The sequence below is a fragment of the Podarcis erhardii genome, assembly GCF_964252035.2.
Source record: "Podarcis erhardii genome assembly, chromosome: 5".
Taxonomy (NCBI): domain Eukaryota; kingdom Metazoa; phylum Chordata; class Lepidosauria; order Squamata; family Lacertidae; genus Podarcis; species Podarcis erhardii.
The window spans coordinates 80,757,194-80,779,009 of record NC_138509.1 but is presented as its reverse complement, the minus strand read 5'-3'; the positions used below and the strand labels follow the sequence as shown (position 1 = coordinate 80,779,009).

The following is a 21,816-nucleotide window of genomic DNA, read 5'->3' as shown; positions in this document are numbered from 1 at the left end:
ACCTAACACACAACAATGCAAGTGTCGAAAGTTCAAGAAACTATACAAGAGCAATATTTGAACTGGCAAGCCTTAACCAAACTTGTAGAGTAACTCATTACTTCACTTAATTTACAGCTAACTGGCTGAATATGACCATACTTGGAAAAATGCTTTATGAAGTCTGATCTCTAAAATGAATGGGAGCCTCCTGTATATTTTTCAATGAGGACACATCTAGCAAATCAGCTTCTTCACTGTTCCCTAACTCTAACAATGGATTTAAAATATGCCTAACTCAGTGTTGGGTTTAAGCCTAAAAAGCAAGTATGTCTTATTACAATTTTTTCATCAACTACAACAACTTACAAGAGAAAAAGAGAAGAAACCAACCAATAGAAGAACCAAATAATAATGAACAAGCAAGGGGGTAAAGTATGATCACAAATGAAAAGAAGATGCAGAGCATTAAATTGTTATGTGTAATATTAGCTAGAGCCCTCAATCACCATTAGTGGTTTTTCTGCATTTTTGCTCCCATTTTGAAGGCTGAAGATGAAAAGGGCTTCAGTGGTCACTTTCTTTGAATTCCTACATGCACTACCAGCATCAAGTGGCCACAATTTATATATCTTAAAGGGAATTATTAGCATTATAATATAAGGAACTGTAATAATTAGATAGTGAAAGAAAACCTACTTTATTCAACCACAGGGGAAACAAACCAGTACAATCCAATACATAGAGATCCAAGTGAGTCATGTTGAGAAATTTAGAACCCATTTCTGGAGCTTCTGTAATGTCCCAATGACTTAAGTGCAGCAATTCAGATTCTTCGTGTTCTTTGCCCCCCAAAAGTCTTATGGGGTCTATTTAGGCAACCTATATTGATAACATCTGAACAGCAATCAGATGCAACATGGAAACTGGATCAAGTTAGTTCATGGTTTTTCCATTCACAATTCATTTAAAAGCCCATTACATCTAATAATTATATCCAGAAACCGTTTTTCCTTCACAAGAATGTCAACCAATTATACTCTAGGTTGTTCTCTAGCTCAAGTATGACTCCTAACTTCAATCTGCCCAAAAGGTTAGAGCTCATTTTAATATGTAGGACAGTAACTGTCTCGCTATAGGGAAGAGGCTAGTAACATGCATTTTAATCTTAGAAAAGAGCATGGTAGAGCTGAAACAGAGGATTATCTTTCAAGGAAGCAGAACAGCCAACAATTTAGGAAATGGTTGTTGTGTAAAGAGATATGCAAAACAGAAAAATTGTGATAAAATTCAATTTTATTTATGCAGCTTATCTAACTTTTTTTGCAAGACTGTTACTCATCAGTATTGACTAGAAGTGTAGTATACATGCTATTTCGTAAAGTATTGCTTAATAGATCTAGATACTTCTTTACAATGCTTTAGACACTGACAGATTGGATCTTCACCAAAACTACACCCGTATTTCTTGAGTTAAAAACTGCAGTTTATTAACTGTACTTCCTTGAATACCTGTACATGTAGCTGCAATGATACATGTTTTTTTTTTGTTTTTGTTTTTTGGCTCTACACTTGCTGGAGCACTGTTAATGCAAACTATTTGCTTTGACATTCTGCCTCATACTAAAAAAAAAAAAAAACCTCCATAAGGTGCTTTCCAGCATCAGTGTTTTCCTTAACTACTCTCAAAGCCAAATGTTACCAAGGAGCTGGAGCTATCACAAACATTCAATAGTCAAGAGAGCAAAATTCACTACTGCTAGAAACAGAGAGCTTGGTCTTAAGTCGTTGATCCAGAATTATTGCGTCCTCCGAAGAAATAGCCTGATGACATGAAAAGCGACACAGCAATTTATTTTTTGCTGGTTTTGAGCGGAACATGTGATCCCTTGATATTGAGCTTCTCCACAGAAGGTTTAGGCTTCCTGGGTCCCTCAATGGATACCCTTGGGCGGGGGGTCTTCTCTCTGAAATAGTATTTAGAAAGATGGAATACTTGATGTTTGGGAAACAGGTTAGGAAAAATAAGGGCAGTGAACTCTCATAGCCAGATAACAACCAAGCAACCGCAAAGGCTATACTGTATTATTATCAGTTTCCTCACAAAATTAGAAGGTGAAACCTGGGTTCAAACTCTCCCTCCCCTCTTTCATTTCATTTAAAGAATTACAAGACTACTGCTTAAATCAATATACACCCATAGGTAAATGCAGAGACTTTCCTAACGGGAGAGGGAGTGAAGTAGCCAGATACGACACAGCCTTTCCCCCCAGCCCAATTTACATTCATCTCAATCCATGCGGGACCATTAAGGCAATCCCTTGTTTCTTCCACATGCTCTTTTTTCAGAAGGTCCTTCTCATGAAGGTGTCAAACTGAAACTGGAAAGTTCAGGATCAAGACTGGGTCTCCCACACCTGCAATCCAGCTGCAACACAAGTGTGCTTGCATGGGTGGTGCATCACAACACTTGTCAACAGCAGTCAACAAATGTAATTGCACAAAACTGTCAAAGCACAGTAGACATGTACTTCAGTGAGAGCATTTTGACATTCTTTTTTCTTACAGAAAACTGGGAAAGCAGAGCAGCAAGACAACAATGATTTCTACCTTCTTACTGCATCTTCCTTGCTTATGTGATGGCTGTTTCTATGTCTTGGTGCATCTATACCATTTCTTATTCCAGAGGGTTTGTACTTCAGAATCTCCTTCTGCCATTGTTCATCAAATGCATGAGCTTCACCTGTGCAACAAATGAAATTTTAAAGTGAGCATCCTTAGTTGATGCAACCAGCGCAGGAAGTGTTTAAAAGTACTATATCCCAATACAAAACACGAATAGGGGGTGCAGTGGAGAGAAAACATCCATACTAAATTTTATGTATATGTATGTGCACCTCTGTAAAAAATTGGCAGAACTGTGTTACTACAAACAAAAACCCATGTAAGCCACAAGGTTTCTTACCTTCATCTAAATTAACAAATTCTTGATTCAGTTCCTCATCACCAGTTTTGTTGTTCTTGGCCTTCTGAACAACATGAGCACGATCTTGAATGTGATGACCAATAGACATTTTTTCAAGCCCACTTTCAGAATCTTTAAGTGCTTTTCTGGTTTCTTTAATCTGTATACACACACACACACACACACAGAGAGAGAGAGAGAGAGAGAGAGAGAATTAAAAAGTCACCACTGAGAAACAATATTTTCAATTAGTATTTTGGATTTCCCTTTTCAAGCAAACTGTGCAAGATTATGAACACAGTGTATGCACATATCTTGTCTCTGCTGTAAACAGGGAGTGAAATGAAAAGGAAACAGCATGTCAAGCACACAACAAATGCTAACATCTGAACACAATATAGAACCAAACACAGTTGGAGCTTTACCTTCATTTGTACTGCGGCAGTTGCCACTTTGAAGAGATAAGCGGCTGTTCCATTTAAAAAACAGCTTGTTTCTTCAGCAGCAAGAACTGATGCAGCAAAAAGAGGGCGGAGAAGGCAAATACCCAGTTGTGTACTTAATTCACTATTACTTGCATTCACTATTACTTGCTGAACCATGGCCACAACATGCATGTCTGTGATCCACACAAAAAAGGAGATCTATTCCTACCACCTCAAGGTCTTGATATTATTCTCTGTTAGAATGGTTTCAAAAACCACCAGAGCCTAATCTAAATATAGCCTGTGAATGGACGTTTCGGCTACAGAGATAAGTGTGTGTTGGTATTTGCTACATGAAAGGGACACCAACTATTAGTATGTCATGCTAACCAACTTGACAATCTTGGCTTTGCTTATCGGCATGCTCATAGGTATATTATTAGAAGCTTTTTGATAACCAAGTGCTGGCTAGAGCTCTGAAGTGATCTGCTATAAGTTATTTTCAACAGCCTTCTGCTTATATATAATCATTCATGAACCTGACTTCAGGGTTCAAATTCAAATTTCTTAACAAAATTAGATGCAACAGCTGTGAGGAAGCCAATGAAAGGGCATCTTAAGCATTATATAAGCATTTAAAAATCAAGTACTTGGTCTGAACAGATGACACCTATTTTATGCCACTGCCAGGTATTTGTAGCATTGTAGGATATATTCATGTGTATTGTTGCTTAGCTTCTTCAATGTTCCTCTTCAACTAATCTCACTGATAAATGCCATAAGAAGCAGTAGGCCAAGTTACACAACACAAACCCATGGTTTGGCACTATGGGATGAACTCTATGCTCACAAACTCACTTGTGCCCACCACTTAGTTGTCTACTTCCAGGAAACCACAGCAAACCACATCTAAATAGGGTTTGTACTTGCTCTGCAAACCAGGGTTGTAAATGGGGTTTAAAATGGTAAAATTACAATTTGTTATGAATATGAAGATTTACAAAGCTTATGCTCCCTCTGCATTATTACTGCCCCATCCTTCATTCAAATCCGTTGATTTATCTCAACAGGGAACCCCCAAACCCCAAGAGACTAACTTACCCCTCCTGGAGCCACACGTGTCTGAGCTGAAGCCTGGAAAACCTTTGGAGGTTCATCACCCTTCTTGGAATAAGTCATCACTGAGGAAGAACTGAATGAGTGAGCATTTGGATCAAGTGCCATTTTATCCTGAAGTTAAACATAATAAATGATTAAGAACAGCGTAAACACCAAGATAGGAGTCCGTAGCAGAAGCCTAGATTTAATGTTGTACATTGCTCCATTTAGATTAGGAAAGGAGAAAATCTTAAGGGACTGCAACTCTCTCTAGTCTTCAAAATGCCATAATGGCTGTCCTAAGCCTGCCAAGTGTTCAGAATGACTAAGCAGTGAAGCCATTCACTTGGAGAACAGAATTTAGAACCACGCTTATTGTACATAACAGCAGATTTGTAAGCAGCCACTTGCTTGGACACCTGAAGCTTGTAAAAATACACTCCAGGACACCATATGAATTTAATGAAGAATCCTTGTGTAGTTTTTAGTTTAAACATTAAGGAAAATACCAACTTACAAAATTTCTGTGCAATTCCATCATACTGTTTCTCATGTTTGACATCATTCTGTCCATTGCAGAGAAATGATCCCTGAAATCCATGTTCTGCCAGAAGAGAATTGAAAAGATAATTAGAGAGAAACATACATTCACCATGAGGTTCTTGACACTGTGTGTGTGCGTGTGTATATATGTGTGTGTATATATATATATATATATATATATGCACACAAATACATTTTTACTTCTTTGAAGGGCACACCAGAAGAAGGGAAGAGACCACCTTTAATAATCCCCATTAAAAAAAACACAAGCGAACATTAAAAGCAAGCAAGAGTATCACGAGTACAAGGTACAACAACAAAGATTCCATGTGTGAGAGGTGGTGAGCACATGATGCTTTTTAAACCAAGCATTTTGATTTGATTTGGATCTGTCTTTCCCCCTCTGCAGATCTAATAGCAGCTGGGAAGCAGGGAGTAATTCAGAGTGCAGAAAAGACATTAGTTAGAAAGGCTTAGGCACCTTCTTCCAAAGCGACACTTCCCCAATTTCCAAAGCAGCTCTGTGGGGTTTCTAATTAGCAAAACCAAAACCAGGGCAGATCCCATGTCACCTCTAGTTTGGCCCTTAGTCTACTAGAGAGGAAAGTGTGAGAGGCTTTTTGAAATACAGTTCTCTAAAGGGATCAGAAAGGCTTTTCTCATTAACCTCAAATGAACTTGGTCAAAGGATGGACTGATTTCATGTAATAATTTTTAGGATAGATTTCCCAGCCATTGTAAATTTCTGAAATCCTACTGCACAGTAATTGCCTGAAGTAACTATCACAAAGGTAACTAAAGTAATGTTGGAAAAAAAGCCAACTCAAAAAATGAAAGCCCTCCACAACTGAATTTAAGAATGTTGCAAGGTATTAAAAGGCAACACCTTGTTGCTGCCTTTTTTCTTTTATACAGTAACATTTTAACATTATGTAGTTATTCACTGGGGTAAAGGGAACAAAAATTAATTATTATTTTATCATTAAATGCTCAAAAAAGCTGCACTCTTTTGTATGGACTATTTGAATTGGCGAGGCCTAGATCAGGAATTTATGAGTTGATGAAAGAATCTATGACTCAGATTCCAGTCTATGATTTATTATATGTAATTTAGGAATAAAATTTCACTTGCTGCAAAGGAGAATATGGTCTGTTGAGAGTGCACAACAAGTAGGCTTATATGAAAGACTGTTGACTTGGCTCCAGTGTCTGTTATGACTTCTCAGTTACCAAGGCTTCCGTTTACACAGATACCATTTGTCACATGCATTCCAGCCGATGGATTACTAGCACAAGACATATGAAACATTAGCAGAAGCATGCAAAAGCCTTTATAGGAAGTAAACTGGGCTCACTGAGAGGATTAATGTAAGATATAATGGTGACTTTATGTACCATGTATAGTGGAAAATGCAGGAGAAAAAGCGAGGTGGTGTAGGTTTGGCTTTACGCAGCCAACCCTTCCTGTGAGTCCTTGCAGGAGCACTCCTGCCCTTGAGAGTGGCCCAGTTGGGGCTTGATTGCCCAGATCAGGAGCCCTTATATGCACAGGTGACGGCTGTGGAGACATCCAGCCCCACCTGGTTGAGGCAGGTACAAATAGTGCAGGGCAAAGTGGTTGAGGAGGAAGAGGATGATGGACCAAACACTGCTGAGGCTTCCCACAGTTGGATCTGGTGGGGGGGGGGCGGGGCGGGAATTGTTTCTTTGGAACTGTTCCTTTGGGGTTATTTCTCGTTGTAAGAAGGTTTACTGTTTGAGGGTTTTGTTGTTGCTGCTGTTTGATGAGGTTTTCCTATTCTGTTCAAATAAAAATATATTTTCCCTCATAGACTGACTACAAAAGATCTTTTAAAGAACATGCAGTGTTAATTGGCAAAACACTGCATGCCAAAAAGCTTCACATTCATTGGCAATTAAACCCAAATTCTGGGCAGAACTGTGCACATCTTATATTTGCTTGGTATAGTCTATGCTAGGCTGCAAACATATCTGTAATTTTTGAGAAAAGGGCCAGGGAAGCAGAAAGAAAGTGAAGCAAATAAAGAAATGGCCAGGGAAATTGAACCTCAAAAACAGTAAATGGTATACCTTCCAGAGAAAACAAGAAGCTGTGGTATTAACTTCCAAGCCATAATTTCTGGAAGCTTCATTAAAGCATCTCTGATTATTTAAACTTAAACAGACAATGGTACCCATACATTTATAAACTGTCTCCTGGAATTATGTAGACCAAAAAATACAGAAGTTGTTTTTCTTATAAGCGCAATGCTCCCTGCATTCCATGACCAGTGAATCCACAACCCTGTGGAATACACTCAGATGCAAAACATAATGTGGAGAGACAATTCAGACTGATAAGAAAATTATTATGAAAGGTATATATTCGTATCTCTTACTTCTTTCTTCCTTTCTGCTTTTATTCTTCTTCTTTTTTGCTCCCTCTACATAAGTTTCTATATTTTCTTTTTTCCATTTAAGTTTGTGCGTTTTGATTTATGTATATGTGGAATACAATCAATTTTTAAAAAATTATTAGCTTCAAAATTATAATAGTCCTAGGCAAAGCATAGAAAGAAAAGGAAGCAATTTTTCAAGCTCAGCAAGAAGTCAGCAACAGAATGCCAACAATTAAGAGTCAAAGTTGTTAGATAAGCTTGTGAAGACAACCAAACTTCAAAGCCTATCCCAACCACATTTAGCTAGACTGTCTCCCTAGCTTCAAGTAAAAGGCATTGTGAGATATCCATTCTACACTTAATGGATTGTGAGGGAGGAAAGAAATCATTTTACTGCTATTTATCTTCTTGCAAGCAGAGAACCCAATGAGTTCAAATCTGTACTTTAACACTGAAGAGGGGACCAGACCATTAAAATAATTAACATTTTAAAAAACAACTGTTTGCCAACTGCCAGGACAATGTTACAAGGATGGGGGGTGGATGGTAGATGTTCACTGCTTCTTTAAAAGCTATGTGAGTGCTCCTATGCTGGAATAAGCTTGCAAAATAGCAGGCTAAATACCACAGAGCAGTGCAAGGCACACGGATGCGGAGAGTCTCGCTCATTGCTAAAGGTCGGGGTAGGCAACATTCTAGATGCTGTTGGACACTTCTCATCAGTCCCAGACAGCATGGCCAGTGGTCAGTGATGATGGAGGTTTAGTCCAACAACATACGGAGGGACAAAGGTTCCCTGCCTTGAGTAACAGTATCACAGACATTATCACACTCCATAGCAACAGCAGTGGACATGCCATCAGGAAGAAGGGCAAGACGTACTTTGAGCAAAAGAAGAAATCAGTAAACAAACAAACAAGTTTTTCCAACTTGAATGCTGGGAAAATGTGGTGCCTCTATAGTAGAAGTACTACTTTTCAACATTCATTTGAAAAAGGTCTCAGAAGAAACCCAAAGGTGGAAAAAGAGTCCTTAAAGAAGTTTCTGGGTATCTACCACATTTCACAGAAATGTTATTCAAGGTCAAAGGAGAGAAGCCCATGTCATTAGCATAGTAGACCCAAAGCTGAACCAGCCACTTGCTTGATATAGTGCTATTCTCTAGTAACGTAACTTTTTGGAACGTGCACTATTCTATACATATTAAAAGGAAATAGCATGAGTCCAATAAATAACATTCTAGACCTCTCTCAATGCAAACACCACTACTGTACTCCAATTCATTGTAACGAAAACAGTTCAGAGACTTTATGGAAATCTTGTGTGTTTTTACCCTTGTGGCAATTTATTTCATGCATGCAGAAAAGAGAGATGGTCTTGCATATTAGCATAATTTCAGTCCGCACAGGAAGTTTAACAGTTCACAAATGGGGGGAGGATTCTAAAATGCATTTCACAAAGCTTACTGCATTGTGGGAGGGGGCAGAAACAGAACCAGACAGACATGCCCACATCAGCAAAAAATTAGAAACTCATGTTTGTTTAGTATACTAACCATGCCACCAAAACAGCCAAAAGGCATAAGGGGGGAACTCATTGCCTGAAAGAGAAATACCAGCTCATATAAATTACTGCATTAGTGCTACTATCTAAAGCAGCCTTCGCCAACCTAGCAACCTCTTGATGGGAGACTACAACTCCCATCGGCATGGCAAAGTCTGGTCTAAAGAATGAAAGCATGCAGGGTACATTCAGAATGTGGTTTTTCATGAAATCATCTGCTGCTATTTGCATAAGTGACACAGCTCACACTTTTTGCCACTTAGTTTACCTTCTAAATTTTGAGTGACATTTTCACCTTACTGAAGAGGCTGTATGTGATATTGGTGCAGGCAAATGTCTTGTACCATCATCCTGCCTTGTCTCCTTTTTTACTGGAACTTTTGTCACCCCAACACTTGAGTTTTTAAACTGTTAAATTTCAGCATTGTAATTGATCACCTAGGAATTTCATAAATTTCCAGCTGCAGATTTAATATGCTATAGACTAACTTAGTTATGTCATAATCCCAGAGCTCAGCTACTTCATTAACCTGTCTTATTACCACTGGCCCATTTGAGACAATTTGGGACAATTTGGGGAGCAGACCAGTGCAAATGGAATTGTGCAGATTCAGCATTGTTCACACAACAACTTTTAAAAAACTGAACCTACACTTCCAACAGAGTGGAAGAGGAAACTTGTATGCAGGAGATGTATTTTTTAATTATTTATATTTTATTGAAAACATTTCAATTAAACAAAATAAAGTGAAAAAGACAAAAAAAGGAAACTAAAGGTGCATAAAAAATACAACAAAAAGAAAATAAAGAATGGAAAGAAAAACACTAATTCCATACATATTTGTCAAATACAAATGTATTTAAATGAAATTATTAATTTAATCCATATACATTTATTTTTAACATACTATATTTTTTATAAATGCAGAAGTATTTTACGGTTTCTTCTGGAACAGAGAAGGACCAAAAACTAAAGTGAATACTATTCTGGATGGGCCCTTAGGACAACAACATGCTTATATCACCAAGCATTAGAGATCTGTATTTTAGTATACTGACCATGCCACCAAAACTGCCAAAAGGCATAAGCGGAAAACTCGCTGCCTGAAAAAGAAGCATCAGTTCACGTAAATCTGTATATTAGTAACATGGTTTAAAGATTAAAATACAGAAGGAAGGCATGCCCAGATCACCAGAAGACAGAGTTTAGCATTTAGTATACTAACCATGCCACCAAAACTGCCAAAAGGCATAAGGGAACAGCTCGTCTGAAAGAAAAATATCACCTTATGTGAATTGCTGCACGGTGTGTCAGATGGTTCAAATTAATAGGGGGGGGGGGACTTAAAACTCCCTAGCTCAAATTTAAATAAGGCACAGCATAACCAAAACAATGAAGGACCAAAATAGATGTGACAGTGGCAGCCATACTGTTTACATGTAAGCAGGGGATGGGTTTAATTTTTACTACTGGAGGGATAAGAGACAAACCCTCCACCACATAATCTTCTTATGATCCATTATCCAAACTCCTCCCATAACAACCTGGATCCATTATCTGAAGTGAACTAGGCTGAGTGAACAGTGCCATGGGCAACAAGCTACAGACAAGTAAGACAAGGGAAGCAGGATTATTCCATTCCTCTCACCCCTATGCATCCCTTTTGATGCTACAATTAGATGCCCCCCACCCCTGCTTTGTACATGACCAGCGAAATGTGAAGAAAAGTGGCTGCTTCTGTCACATCTAATGTGGTCCCTGAGATAGTATAAACTATGTTTAAATTGAAAGTCCCTAAGTTTGAATACATGTGCTTTTGTGTACCAAAGTATTGCCATGTACCTTTAAGTTCTGTACAGTACTTTACAGTTTTCCTGCTTTTCCAGATATTCAATTCTATTTATTTGCAGTCACGATTAGCCAGTTCAGATGGAGAGAAGTTGATTAAAACCAACAAATCTGTTCCTACTCAACAGATAAATTTTGGTAACTAAATTTCAAAGAGCTAGAATAAACTGCAGGTCACAAAAATTAAAATAAGTGATGCAGCTACTCTGCTACAAGCATTCATTTTATGTAAAAGCAAGAGATTAATGTAGAGTTAGCAATGAAATACATACATATTCTCTAAAATATTCATAGAACCCTGGCGTTAAACCAAATCATCTCTCCCATGTCAGCAGTTTCAAAGGTCATTGCAAAGAAGTTCTGAGTAAATCTATCACCATATACAGAATGGTCTGACTTATAAATCCACAGTGAAGAAATTATATGCTAGTACACACATATAAATAGATGATGCTATAAACACCATCTAATATGAGAATTCAGCCAACTGGTCTTGAATATCTCTGCATGAAAAAATGATTGGAGAGTCTGGATATAAATCTGAATTCCCCAAAGCATGCATGAAAGGTATACTTACATCAAGCTATCACATCAAAATGTATTTTACTACAATAGTCATTTTGTACTTATTCATTTAACACTATGTTTTACAACGCAAAGGCTCATGGACATGCAAAACCAACTCTGCCCATCTATAACCTACCATCTCTATCTCCTTCATTCCCAAAACTCATTTATTTCTATCCTCATGTAATCCCTACTCCTTTGTTTCCCCAGAGTCAGACAACAGTAACTTAACTTTATTTTGGAGGGCAGGAGGAATTCAGACACACACTTGGAAAATCTTCCCAGCACTCAACCAAAGAGGAGTATTTATTCTGGTAAGTGATGCTGCCACAGCAGCCTGTTTTGCAATATAGTAAAAAGTAAGTAAGCTTATGCACATTCAATTTGTGTGCATTCACCTTTACGTGCTTTGCAAAAAAATAAAAATAAAAAAATAAAAGGGGAGCAGAAAGGGAACAGGCATCGGGGGGGGGGGGACTTTGGCAATCCCACCCACCATTGCACCTCATGTATTTTGACTATATGCAGTTTTGGCTTTAGATGCAATCCCCAGAATGTAACCCTCACATAAGTTGCAGTCTTAGTGTCTATTGTTTGGCCTTCCACAAATACGGACTAGAAGCTTTTTAGGAGCAGCTGGAATAGTGAAGGTTGCTCAAATTGGTGTTAAGATTAATCTCTTAACGAAGGAATATTTTTAACATTACGTATGACCAATCCCAATTAGACTACTGACGGCTGCAAAAGACATGGGTTGATTTGTGTTAAATGGGCCTGATTTTATTAGGAGAAAGGAGAGGAAATAATAATGCTAAATAACAGACAAAAGCAATACGTGGAAGTAACATAAGCTCACATCATTTCAGAGGGAGAATCAGTTTAAACATTACTCTTAGAGAACTTGATTATTTCCAGGTTTCTACACATTATGTCCTTGTAAAATGAATGCAATAACACACAGTCTGTGTAAATCCAAGAACTAATAATATGATCAGGTGCAGAGACAGTCATCAGCACAGCAGCCTTACTTCCTAAATGCAAAGCCCCTCCAGCTGGGTAATTTTATCCCCCAGTCAAACTCCCACTGCTTTGGTGTATCCTTCTGTAACTGGATATATTGAGACCTAGGATTGTTTTCAACTCCTAAAAAAGCATTGCACTCTGGTTATAAACTGCAGCCCCTTTGTATACTTATGCTTGAAGGGCTTATTAGGGTCCCCCAACACACATTATAATCCTAAATAGCATTCTTACAAAGTTTGGGGGTTTTTTAGACCATAATAAGTCACATACAATATACAGTGTTAAGATACATAGAGTCATTGAACTTTAAAATAAGCTACCATGTGCAACCGAGAGTGTTGTATGTTGACACTGTTTCAGCGGCTGTCAACTAACATGATTTTTAAAATTTATTTGTTCAAAATACAATGCTAGGCTACAACACTCATCATCTTTGACCATCCACCTTGCTGGCTGGGACCAATGGAAGTTCAAAGTTCAAAACATTCAGCAGGCTACAGATTCCCCAGCTCTGCTACAGAGAAGTTTTAAGACACGACTAAATGACTAAACAACAACAAAGCATATAGACTGGTCCGCATCAAATACTTAAAAAATAATTTTTTTGCCATTGCCAGAAAAACAAGCTTGTGAAAAACTTGAATGACTGAAAGAACTCTATTTAGAAACAGTGCTTAGGCAGTCTCTATGTGTTCCAACAATTGTTGTACCAACTTGGCCCATCAATTTAAATGCAATTGTTTCAGATAGGTGAATTGAATTGGCATACTAACAGATACCAAGTATGTTTATAAGGAACATATTCTGGGCCCTTTTCTGTTCAACCAGGTCAGAATAACTCCCCGATTTCTGATCCGTGTAAGATATGAATCTCCACAGCCAAAAAGATTTCTACTGTCAAGTGTAGAGTTGTGCAATGGTTTAAGGTAGCTCCCCAAGTTCTAACGTACTCTTAGATGTGCAATATGTATGACAGGCACTCAGAGCAAGAGTGTTTGGAATTTGTAATAGCAAATAAAATGTGAGGGCTTTAATGGGGGTGTTTGCATTGCTCTATCTGGTCTTTTTCAAAGACAAATGATTAGTTAACTATGTATTCTTTTCTGAATTGTAGATATAAGCCTGTAATTCAAGGCAGGGGTGGGGAACCTCTTTCAGCTCAAGGGCCACATTCCATTCTGGGCAACCTTTTGAGGGTCACATAACAGTCAGTACAGCAGCTAATGTCATTTTTTTACTTCTGTACAATACACTAGTTTATGCATACATTCACACACACCCCTGTATCCTCCTGGAGACAAGCAAGAGCCATTATCAGAGTTTGGGGAAACATTCAACTAAATGTAAGTTCCCAGGCTTGCAATTGCAACAAAAGATGGAGAAGCCCAAGTGCATCTTTGCATATCTGATTAAATGTTTAAACGTTTGCTGAAAAGTCTGTTGCTGCTCACAAAAGCAGAACTGAATCTGAAGCAAACCCAACTGTTACGTTACAAATAGAAATGCTTCTAAACTAGAAGCACACAATCCGGTGGCTACCCCGCAGGTGACAGTTTCTGCTGCTGCTAGCTTTATTAAAGCATCAGTTCCCACTGTATAGTTTACTGATCTTGGCACAATTCCACACCCCCTGTGGTTATGTTACCCATGAATGCAAATTCCACAGGCTTAGTTTTGACACTAAGTAGCCAACAGAAGATATTGTCAAAGTCAACACACCTAAATAAATACAGTCTTCGAAATGCCAGGAACCAAAATAAAAATGTAACCATCACATTTTTTGAAGCAGAAATATTACTTTATCATTACATAAGTGGATACCTTGTACAATAGTGAATATATAAGTAAAGCAAAACGTATTACAGTTACATATTTGAAATTGCTATGTCTATTAAGTTTCCTGTCAATTTATTTAAGTTCTTTATCAGCTGATGCCAAGACTTGCAATGCCAGCAAGACTGCAACCCTAACCATGTCCATTCAGAAGTTATGTCCTTTTGAATTCAATGGGGTTCACCATTAGGATTGCAGCCTTGGATGGAATATACTATCACGTCACTAAGCATGATGTTATAGTACTGTTACAGGTTTGCATAATCAAATAAACTTAAGGATCAATGTGCCAACTAATACATCTTTCTACAGGAGACGGGATCAGTTAGAAGGCAAGTTTCAACACATTAAACCTTCCTTCCAGTAGCACCTTAAAGACCAACTGAGTTAGTTCTAGGTATGAGCTTTCGTGTGCATGCACACTTCTTCAGATACGTATCTGAAGAAGTGTGCATGCACACGAAAGCTCATACCTAGAACTAACTCAGTTGGTCTTTAAGGTGCTACTGGAAGGATTTTTTTTATTTTGTTTTGACCATGGCAGACCAACACGGCTACCTATCTGTAACATTAAACCTTGTTTAATTTATTTGCTCCATGAGTTAATATTCTAGTTTTTGGTGGTTATTTACAAAAAGAGTTAAACATCATTATCTCTAATTTACATGAGAGATGCACCAAGAGTAAACTGACTGGCCCAAGTACCAAACCATCAGCTGGGGGGAGTGGGGAAGCAAGCTGAGATCCACCATACTTTGTCACTGATTGCAGGTAACCTGCAAGACTATAAAATGACATACCTTGTGATTGTCTCTCAAAGCAACCTGAGAATCAGGACGTCCTCTTTGATGTAGAGCTCCTTCCCCACCATCTTTAATTGAGAGAAATGGATCTCGTCCAAAAGGTTCAGAAAAGAAACGACGCATATGGTCATTGTGTGCGGCAAATGGATCCCTAAAGATAATATTAAGGAGGGGGTGAGAGAGAGAAACAGCTCATATATAGCCATGCATTTAGAAAAAACAGACAAGATTCCAAGGTGTAAAACTGCTATCTTGATGGAGAGAGTGCAGTGTTTACCCTACTTAGAACAGCCACAGCATACTGCTGTCTTAAATTAAAATCAATACACATTTCGCTGTTACACAAAGAATATTAGGAGGTGGCATACTCGAAATAGTGACTCATACAGAGTAGCCACATGACATCCTCTAAGGTCAGATAATTTTGTAGCAGGTAGAATGGGTTCATTCAATATTATCACTCCTAATACAGATTCACAGCAAAATTTATTATTCTTAAAGGAAGCCAATTGAAAGGCTTTTAGAGCTTTATAGGAGTCTAAACCATTTCTCTGAGCATGCAAGTAGTTCTTCCAACTGACACTGGTGTGTTCTGGCATGCAGTTTAGAAATGACTGAGATAGTGTATATAATTGTTCTGTCCTTGGCACCTGAATATGCATCATTTCAACGTGGAAACAGCAGCCAGTCTGCTGTGACTGTTCTCCTATAGATTCTTATCCCTTGAAAAGAGCTTAGTCTGCATAATTTATTTTTTTAACAGAAATGCTTTATTAGAACAGATGGTTCAGTACAAGAAACCAGCCACAGCAGATGACTGTAATATCAAGAGTGAGATAATACAGAGAACTTCTTGGCTAACTAAATGCACAGGACTGTCTTTTGCAGGAGGGAAACTGTTTCTGCACCTGTCTGCGCTATTCAGGAAAAAACTTGGCAGGACCAGAAAACATTTTGACTGAGATCAACTAGAGCTTCCCTGGAACAGCTGCTTGGTCAGGGAGACATTTATAAAACCAATTTTATCCTAGACAGTATTTCTAGCTTGCCAGATCAAGATCTCTCCTTGTGAGGCTGAGGAAGCTTTCATATTAGTACACAGTTTTAGAAATTAATTCCAATGTGAAGTAGCCCTATCCACTTGCATGATGATCTAGTCTGCAATGTCTAGAATAGTACTTGCTATTACAATTTGGATTAGACTCTGAACAGCTTCCAAACAAGACAATGGTCAGCAATTATGGCTACTAAAATAACAGAACTGCACAGTCCCTACAAGGTGTGTGGGTGTACACACACACACTCACATTTTGTAATTGTTTTATTTTGTAATAGTTGGGAGCCCTGAATTTTGGAAAAGGGTTCATAAAATTGTGAGATTTGAACTAGGAGCTTCGTAGTTCACACTTCCTTTCCCTATACTGATAGGATTCTTTTTATCAGACTACCATTACATGTTGACAGTTTCTATATAGGACTCTGTGCATTGCTGGTCACAGCATCCATCCGTGGTTCTTTTGCTTCCCACATTACATAGCATGGGTTCTATTAACAGGCACTCCCTCATGTCACTCCAAATGCAAAAGAGTAGGCAGACAATAAAGAAACCAAAACAAACATCCTGTAGAGACTATTCCCAAAACGCTTTAGTGGGTGCTTGCTATGCACTTTTCAAACTTAATTTCTGCTAAATTGCAAAGGAAATTAGATGACTAGTAAAAGAAACTAGGTGCAGGATTAATTTGAGGCTCAGAGTCAGTAATGAACCCTTTGGTCCCAATCCAGCAACACTACTGTGGACCTTCTAGAAGTGGAGTATCCGCAGGCCAATACTTTTGCTTCATTTGCACCTCCCATCTATTTCTTCCTAAGCAGCAGCAAGATAAGTTTAGACTTCTACATGAAGACTAAAAGGACAAGATTGTGGTTAAGAAGAGGGAGGATCGAGTGCAAAGGAAAGAACCTGCCTGTGCATGCAAGCCTTTGGATCAGTGCCACTGGATTTCAATACAGTAGGAGTTGGCTGCAGAGCTGACATAAAAGCTGAGAACCTTGTCAAGGACTTTAAAAGAGCAATCTAAAAAGTTGCTGACACTATGTAAAATCATCCACAAGTTACATTCAGATTTCAAAGGATGTGTGACCTTGTACAATTTTAGCTTAAGGGGATACACCAGAGACAGGATTGGGTGTGTACCAACTAAGGGAGTTCCCAAAACCAAAACACCTGCACATACAGTGTTAAGAAAGCATTAGGCCTCCTGAATCCAGCTTAAACTGAGCTATATAATCAAGACAGATTACAACTTTTAAGTATGGACCTAGGCATGAAGATGGCCCACTGAGTTATATAACTTCTGTCTGGGCATTCATCAAGCAAAAGCTAACACTGTATCAGAATTGGGTTTTAAAACCATTCCGGGTTTAACCAGGCCATAAAAGTTAAAAGGTCAACCACAAGCTTGCTACATAGGTCCTCCCCCACCATGTCAAATGCTGGAGTTATTTAGGGTTGCTTACAAACATGTAATTAAAGGAAAGTTGCAGAACTTCAGATCCTATACATGTTGAGTGTAAGCCACATAGAGTTCAATTAAATACACAGAGGATCACAGCCTTTTCTTTTTATAATACCCATCTACTCAGCCTTATTTCCAGGTAAGCCTACATAGGATTACAGAATTAAAGTATGACTATGCAGTGTTTACTCAGAAGTAAGTCCCACTGTGATCAATGGGTTTTATTCCTAGTAAGTGTGTTTAGGATTAACCAGATACAATGCCTGACATATATAAAATTTATATGAACAAAAAGAATGATTCCCAGGTGCATTTGGCCTAGATTACAGCAGGAGAAAAGTAGTATTTTAAGCTATTTAAAAGAACATAAATCCTTTTCTCTCCCCCACCCCATGTTCTATTGTGACAGAACAAAATGAAATACGTTATATATCATTTCCCACAAATTGAAGAAAATGTTTAAAATAACATTAGTGGGGGGAAAAAAGAGGCTTTTTTGTTAGGCATTTTAGGTACAGAGATTCCGAAAGAGCAGAAAAGACTATTTATGTATGCGACAACAGCAGCAAGAATATTACTGGCCCAGAGATGGAAAGAAGATAAAGTTCCAACCAAAGAAGAATGGCTAATGAAGATGACGGACTATGCCGAAATGGCAAAATTGACCAGGAGAATCAGAGACTGGGATGAGAAGAAGTTTAACAAAGAATGGGAAAAATATAGAATTTATTTAAGAGAACATTGTAAACAACTAAAACTTTGGCAGGATTAGAGTAATACTTGCAATGTACAAAACACAATGGAAAAAAGGTAATACTGTTGTTAACAAATTAGTTAAAATATGGATAAGCTGAAGAAAAAAAAAGGGATTGACATTGAAAACCAGAGAAGGGCGGTGGGAAGTCTAGGGATTCTGAGAATCCTAAAAGTGAAGGCAAATGATATGTTTAAATTGTAATATGTTATGTACAACTCAATTTAAAAAATTAAATAAAAAAAGAAGTAAGTTTTATGCCTTCTAATTTTCAGTACTTACTCAACATAAAAAACCTGAGTTGTGAAAGGGTCATTAACTGCTCTCTAAAAATGTCTTTGTGTTTTTCCTGCTGTGCACTTTCATGTTATTTCATGCTACTGGAGACCACTTTTTTTATACTGTGGAAGTAACAATGATAAAGGGAACACATTAAAAGATGCTAGGATTCTGAACGTCAACACGAAAACAACAAGCACTTCTTTGTTATCTGAAAAATAAATAAAAAATAAAAACACGCAGCATTTTAAAAAGGCTTTAGAAAGGCATCCCTTTCAGCATATCAGCATGAAACTTAAAAACTTCTTGGGAGCAAGAGAAAATAGGGTTGTTTATATAGGTGCCATTTTCAGCACCTTGGAAACATGGGACTGAACCCTTTTTACTTCCAGGTCCTGAGAACAGCACTGCTCACACCAAATCTTAGCAAGGCACCAAAAGAACACTCCAACCATTCTTTTCCTGAGGAGGCCAGTGGCTCAGTTCCAGAACTCTGGGAAGGCTTCAGACACACACCAAAATTGGGGGGGGGGGGGGAACACCAGGGGCACCTTTAAAACCAACAGCTTTATTGTAGAGCAAGCTTTCATGAACTACAGCCCTCTTTTTCCATTGCACGCCTCATGCAGGCCTAACACAGTTCCGTGGGAGCAGAGGGACTAGTCTGGACTGGATCCAAACTTCACTTAGTCGAGCTTAGGGTCCCCCAAGGAAATCGACGAGGCCACAACGCAGTTGTTATCGCTTCGATTTCAACGGGTGCACGCGCAGCTAACTTAAAGAGCATAGCTGTCAACTTTTCCCTTTTCTTGCGAGGAATCCTATTCGGAATAAGGGAATTTCCCTTTAAAAGAGGGAAAAGTTGACAGCTACGCTTAAGGGCCTGCACCCAGATCCAGCGAAGACATGAAAATGCAACTTTTTTTATTGCACCCTCGCAACGGGGGCGGGGAGGCAAATTCTGCTGAAGTGAATAAGCAAGGTTTGGGGGGGGGAGGATAGTAAAAGAGAATTCAGCGACCTGAAAAGGAAGGGGGAGTGAATTATTGTTGGTTTTGAGCCCCCCCCCCCACCGTCAGGCTCCGCGCTCTCTCTTTTTGGCACGTCTAGAGAGAAGGAACGTCAGAAAACGGTCGGCGGGGGGTGACAAGAAGAGGAAAAGGCAACGGAGAGATGCGCATCCCAGAGGGAATGTCTATGGGGCAAATGGGGGAAACGCCAACGCCGCCTTCACTGCCTCCCTCAGGGCGACGCCGGGAGGGACGGAGCCCCCCCACCCCACGAAGCCCCCCCCCTCATAACCCAGGCCGACCCCCCTCACCGGAAGAAAGGATCCTCCTCGAAGATTCTGGACCAACCCCCGAACATGGCTCCGGCTCGTGAGGCGCCTCTCGCGCTTCTCCTTCAGCCCGCCGCGTCCCGCTCGAGGTGTGGCCGCCGCTCGCGGGCCTCCCCTGACGACGGGCTCTAAGGAGGCGAACCGCCCGCTCGGCCGCCACGCCCCTTTCCCCTCGCCACGCCCCCCTCGGAACCCGGCGCTTCTCTTTCCCATTGGTCCTGGCGAGCATCCAACATGGCGGCGGGCGACAATAGGGCAGGAATGCTGCCATGGCAACGGGCTCCGAGGCGGGGCCTCCCCGCTGGGGCCCGGCTGCCTTAAGTGGTCTTCAGTTCGCTGTTCCGACGCCGCCGACTCCCCTCCGCCCCAAAGTTCCGGCTTCCGGGGAGAAGCTACCCTTCATATGGGTATCGCGGTGCCAAGGAGGCAGCTCCGAGTTAACATGAAGGCTGCCCACCCCTCCTTCCTTCCTTCCTTCCTTCCTTCCTTTTTATCCATCCTTGAGAGGGTTTTTTGCTTTTTAAATAAAATTTAAACAGGAGTCTGGTATAACAACGAATACATAAAAAGCATACACATCTTGCAAACGAGAGAAACCAGCAGCAGTTTTTAAAAGCGGGATAATATATCTGAGTTGTTTTATTAATATGTAATTTAAATTGCATGCTGCTTTGATGCATTTTCCAACTCTCTTATCATTTTTGAGAGGCGGCAACCAAATCTGTATACAGCATTATCAGAATAAATTGTTTTATTACCACCCTGCACCATTCCAAATGCAGCTGCATCATGGATTGTTGTCGTTTAGTCGTGTCCGACTCTTCGTGACCCCATGGACCAGAGCACGGCAGGCACTCCTGTCTTCCACTGCCTCCCGCAGTTTGGTCAAACTCATGTTAGTAGCTTCAAGAACACTGTCCAACCATCTAGTCCTCTGTCGTCCCCTTCTCCTTGTGCACTCCATCTTTCCCAGCATCAGGGTCTTTTCCAGGGAGTCTTCTCTTCTCATGAGGTGGCCAAAGTATTGGAGCCTCAGCTTCAGGATCTGTCCTTCCAGTGAGCACTCATTTTGACACTGCTAAATTCAGTGTCCAGCAACCCATTTTAACCCTGCAAACACTGAACACTTAACTAAATCCAGGAATTATTGGTGTCTTGCACCCACAAACTCTGGCACCCCCAAACTCATAAGTAAGACATGGTTTATCATTCATTTCCCCCTTTTACTTGACAAAACTAAGTATTGGATTCTTGTGATGGCAGTGGAAATATGATCTGAATCATTAGAGGAAGTAAGCTGTCCTGCTTTAAATTACATAATCATAAATGACATTCCATTCTCAGGGCTCAGGTGATGCAATATGTTTGAAAAAATAAACAATAGCTAGACAAGTATGTGTCCTTAAAACAACCTTAAAGTTACCTCCTTTGACAGAATGATGACTCAGGTTGCCCAGCTGGTATGAAAAGACATACTAAGTAATAAATCAAAATTCAGTCATCTGGAATAAGAATTAGTTATGTAAAACAACCATGTTTGCATCCTGTATTTTGTATCATTTATATTTTATTAGCCCATTTGTTTTAGGTGTTTTACAGCATGAGATCAGCTGGGATGCAAGAGTTTGGGATTGGGGGATCTTGGGCTTTCTTGGCTCAGCTGGGGCTACACTGGCAGTAGTTGCTCAGCCAGCCTAATTTGCCCTAGTGTAAATCCTCAAAATGGGGCATTCTGGGGAAGTGGTGAGGGCAAGACAAGACAAGGACCTATATAAAACCCTGTTCAGCATGGTCATGTGACCTATGTGCAATGCTCAAAATTTGGGCCCACCTCACCTGCTGGTTCAGCCTGCAGAAGACCCTCCCAGGGACTCCTGG

At 39.6% G+C, this 21,816-nt stretch overlaps 1 protein-coding gene and 1 long non-coding RNA gene across 7 annotated transcripts; both read right to left on the bottom strand.

The window, feature by feature from the left end:
- Window positions 1–660: 660 nt before the first annotated feature.
- MLF1 (myeloid leukemia factor 1) lies at window positions 661–20,094 on the bottom strand. 6 transcript variants are annotated; one of them, XM_081863617.1, is made up of 10 exons: window positions 19,921–20,094; window positions 15,045–15,198; window positions 10,199–10,240; window positions 10,032–10,076; window positions 8,965–9,009; window positions 4,985–5,071; window positions 4,471–4,599; window positions 2,945–3,104; window positions 2,590–2,722; window positions 661–1,946 (listed from the first exon to the last, which is right to left on the bottom strand). In XM_081863617.1, the coding sequence occupies exons 1-10, from the start codon at window positions 19,965–19,967 to the stop codon at window positions 1,832–1,834; spliced, it is 957 nt and encodes a 318-aa protein (XP_081719743.1). In that variant the 5' UTR covers window positions 19,968–20,094; the 3' UTR covers window positions 661–1,831. The 6 variants fall into 6 exon arrangements, with proteins under 6 accessions (XP_081719743.1, XP_081719744.1, XP_081719745.1 ...); XM_081863618.1 differs by lacking the exon at window positions 10,199–10,240; XM_081863619.1 differs by lacking the exon at window positions 10,032–10,076 and having other exon boundaries at window positions 19,921–20,093.
- On the bottom strand, window positions 10,868–15,034 carry LOC309342796. Its single transcript, XR_014156999.1, has 2 exons — window positions 14,821–15,034; window positions 10,868–14,597 (listed from the first exon to the last, which is right to left on the bottom strand). It is a non-coding gene; the product is annotated as an uncharacterized lncRNA (long non-coding RNA).
- Window positions 20,095–21,816: the final 1,722 nt, after the last annotated feature.

Excerpts from the sequence above, each read along its gene's own strand:
- MLF1 (XM_081863617.1), bottom strand. The coding sequence starts at position 19,967 with ATGTTCGGGGGTTGGTCCAGAATCTTCGAGGAGGATCCTTTCTTCCG. Across the intron at positions 15,199-19,920 it reads GAGGAGGATCCTTTCTTCCG|GGATCCATTTGCCGCACACA; the intron begins GTGAGGGGGGTC and ends TATTATCTTTAG. Across the intron at positions 10,241-15,044 it reads CTTTGAGAGACAATCACAAG|ACGAGCTGTTCCCTTATGCC; the intron begins GTATGTCATTTT and ends TTTTTCTTTCAG.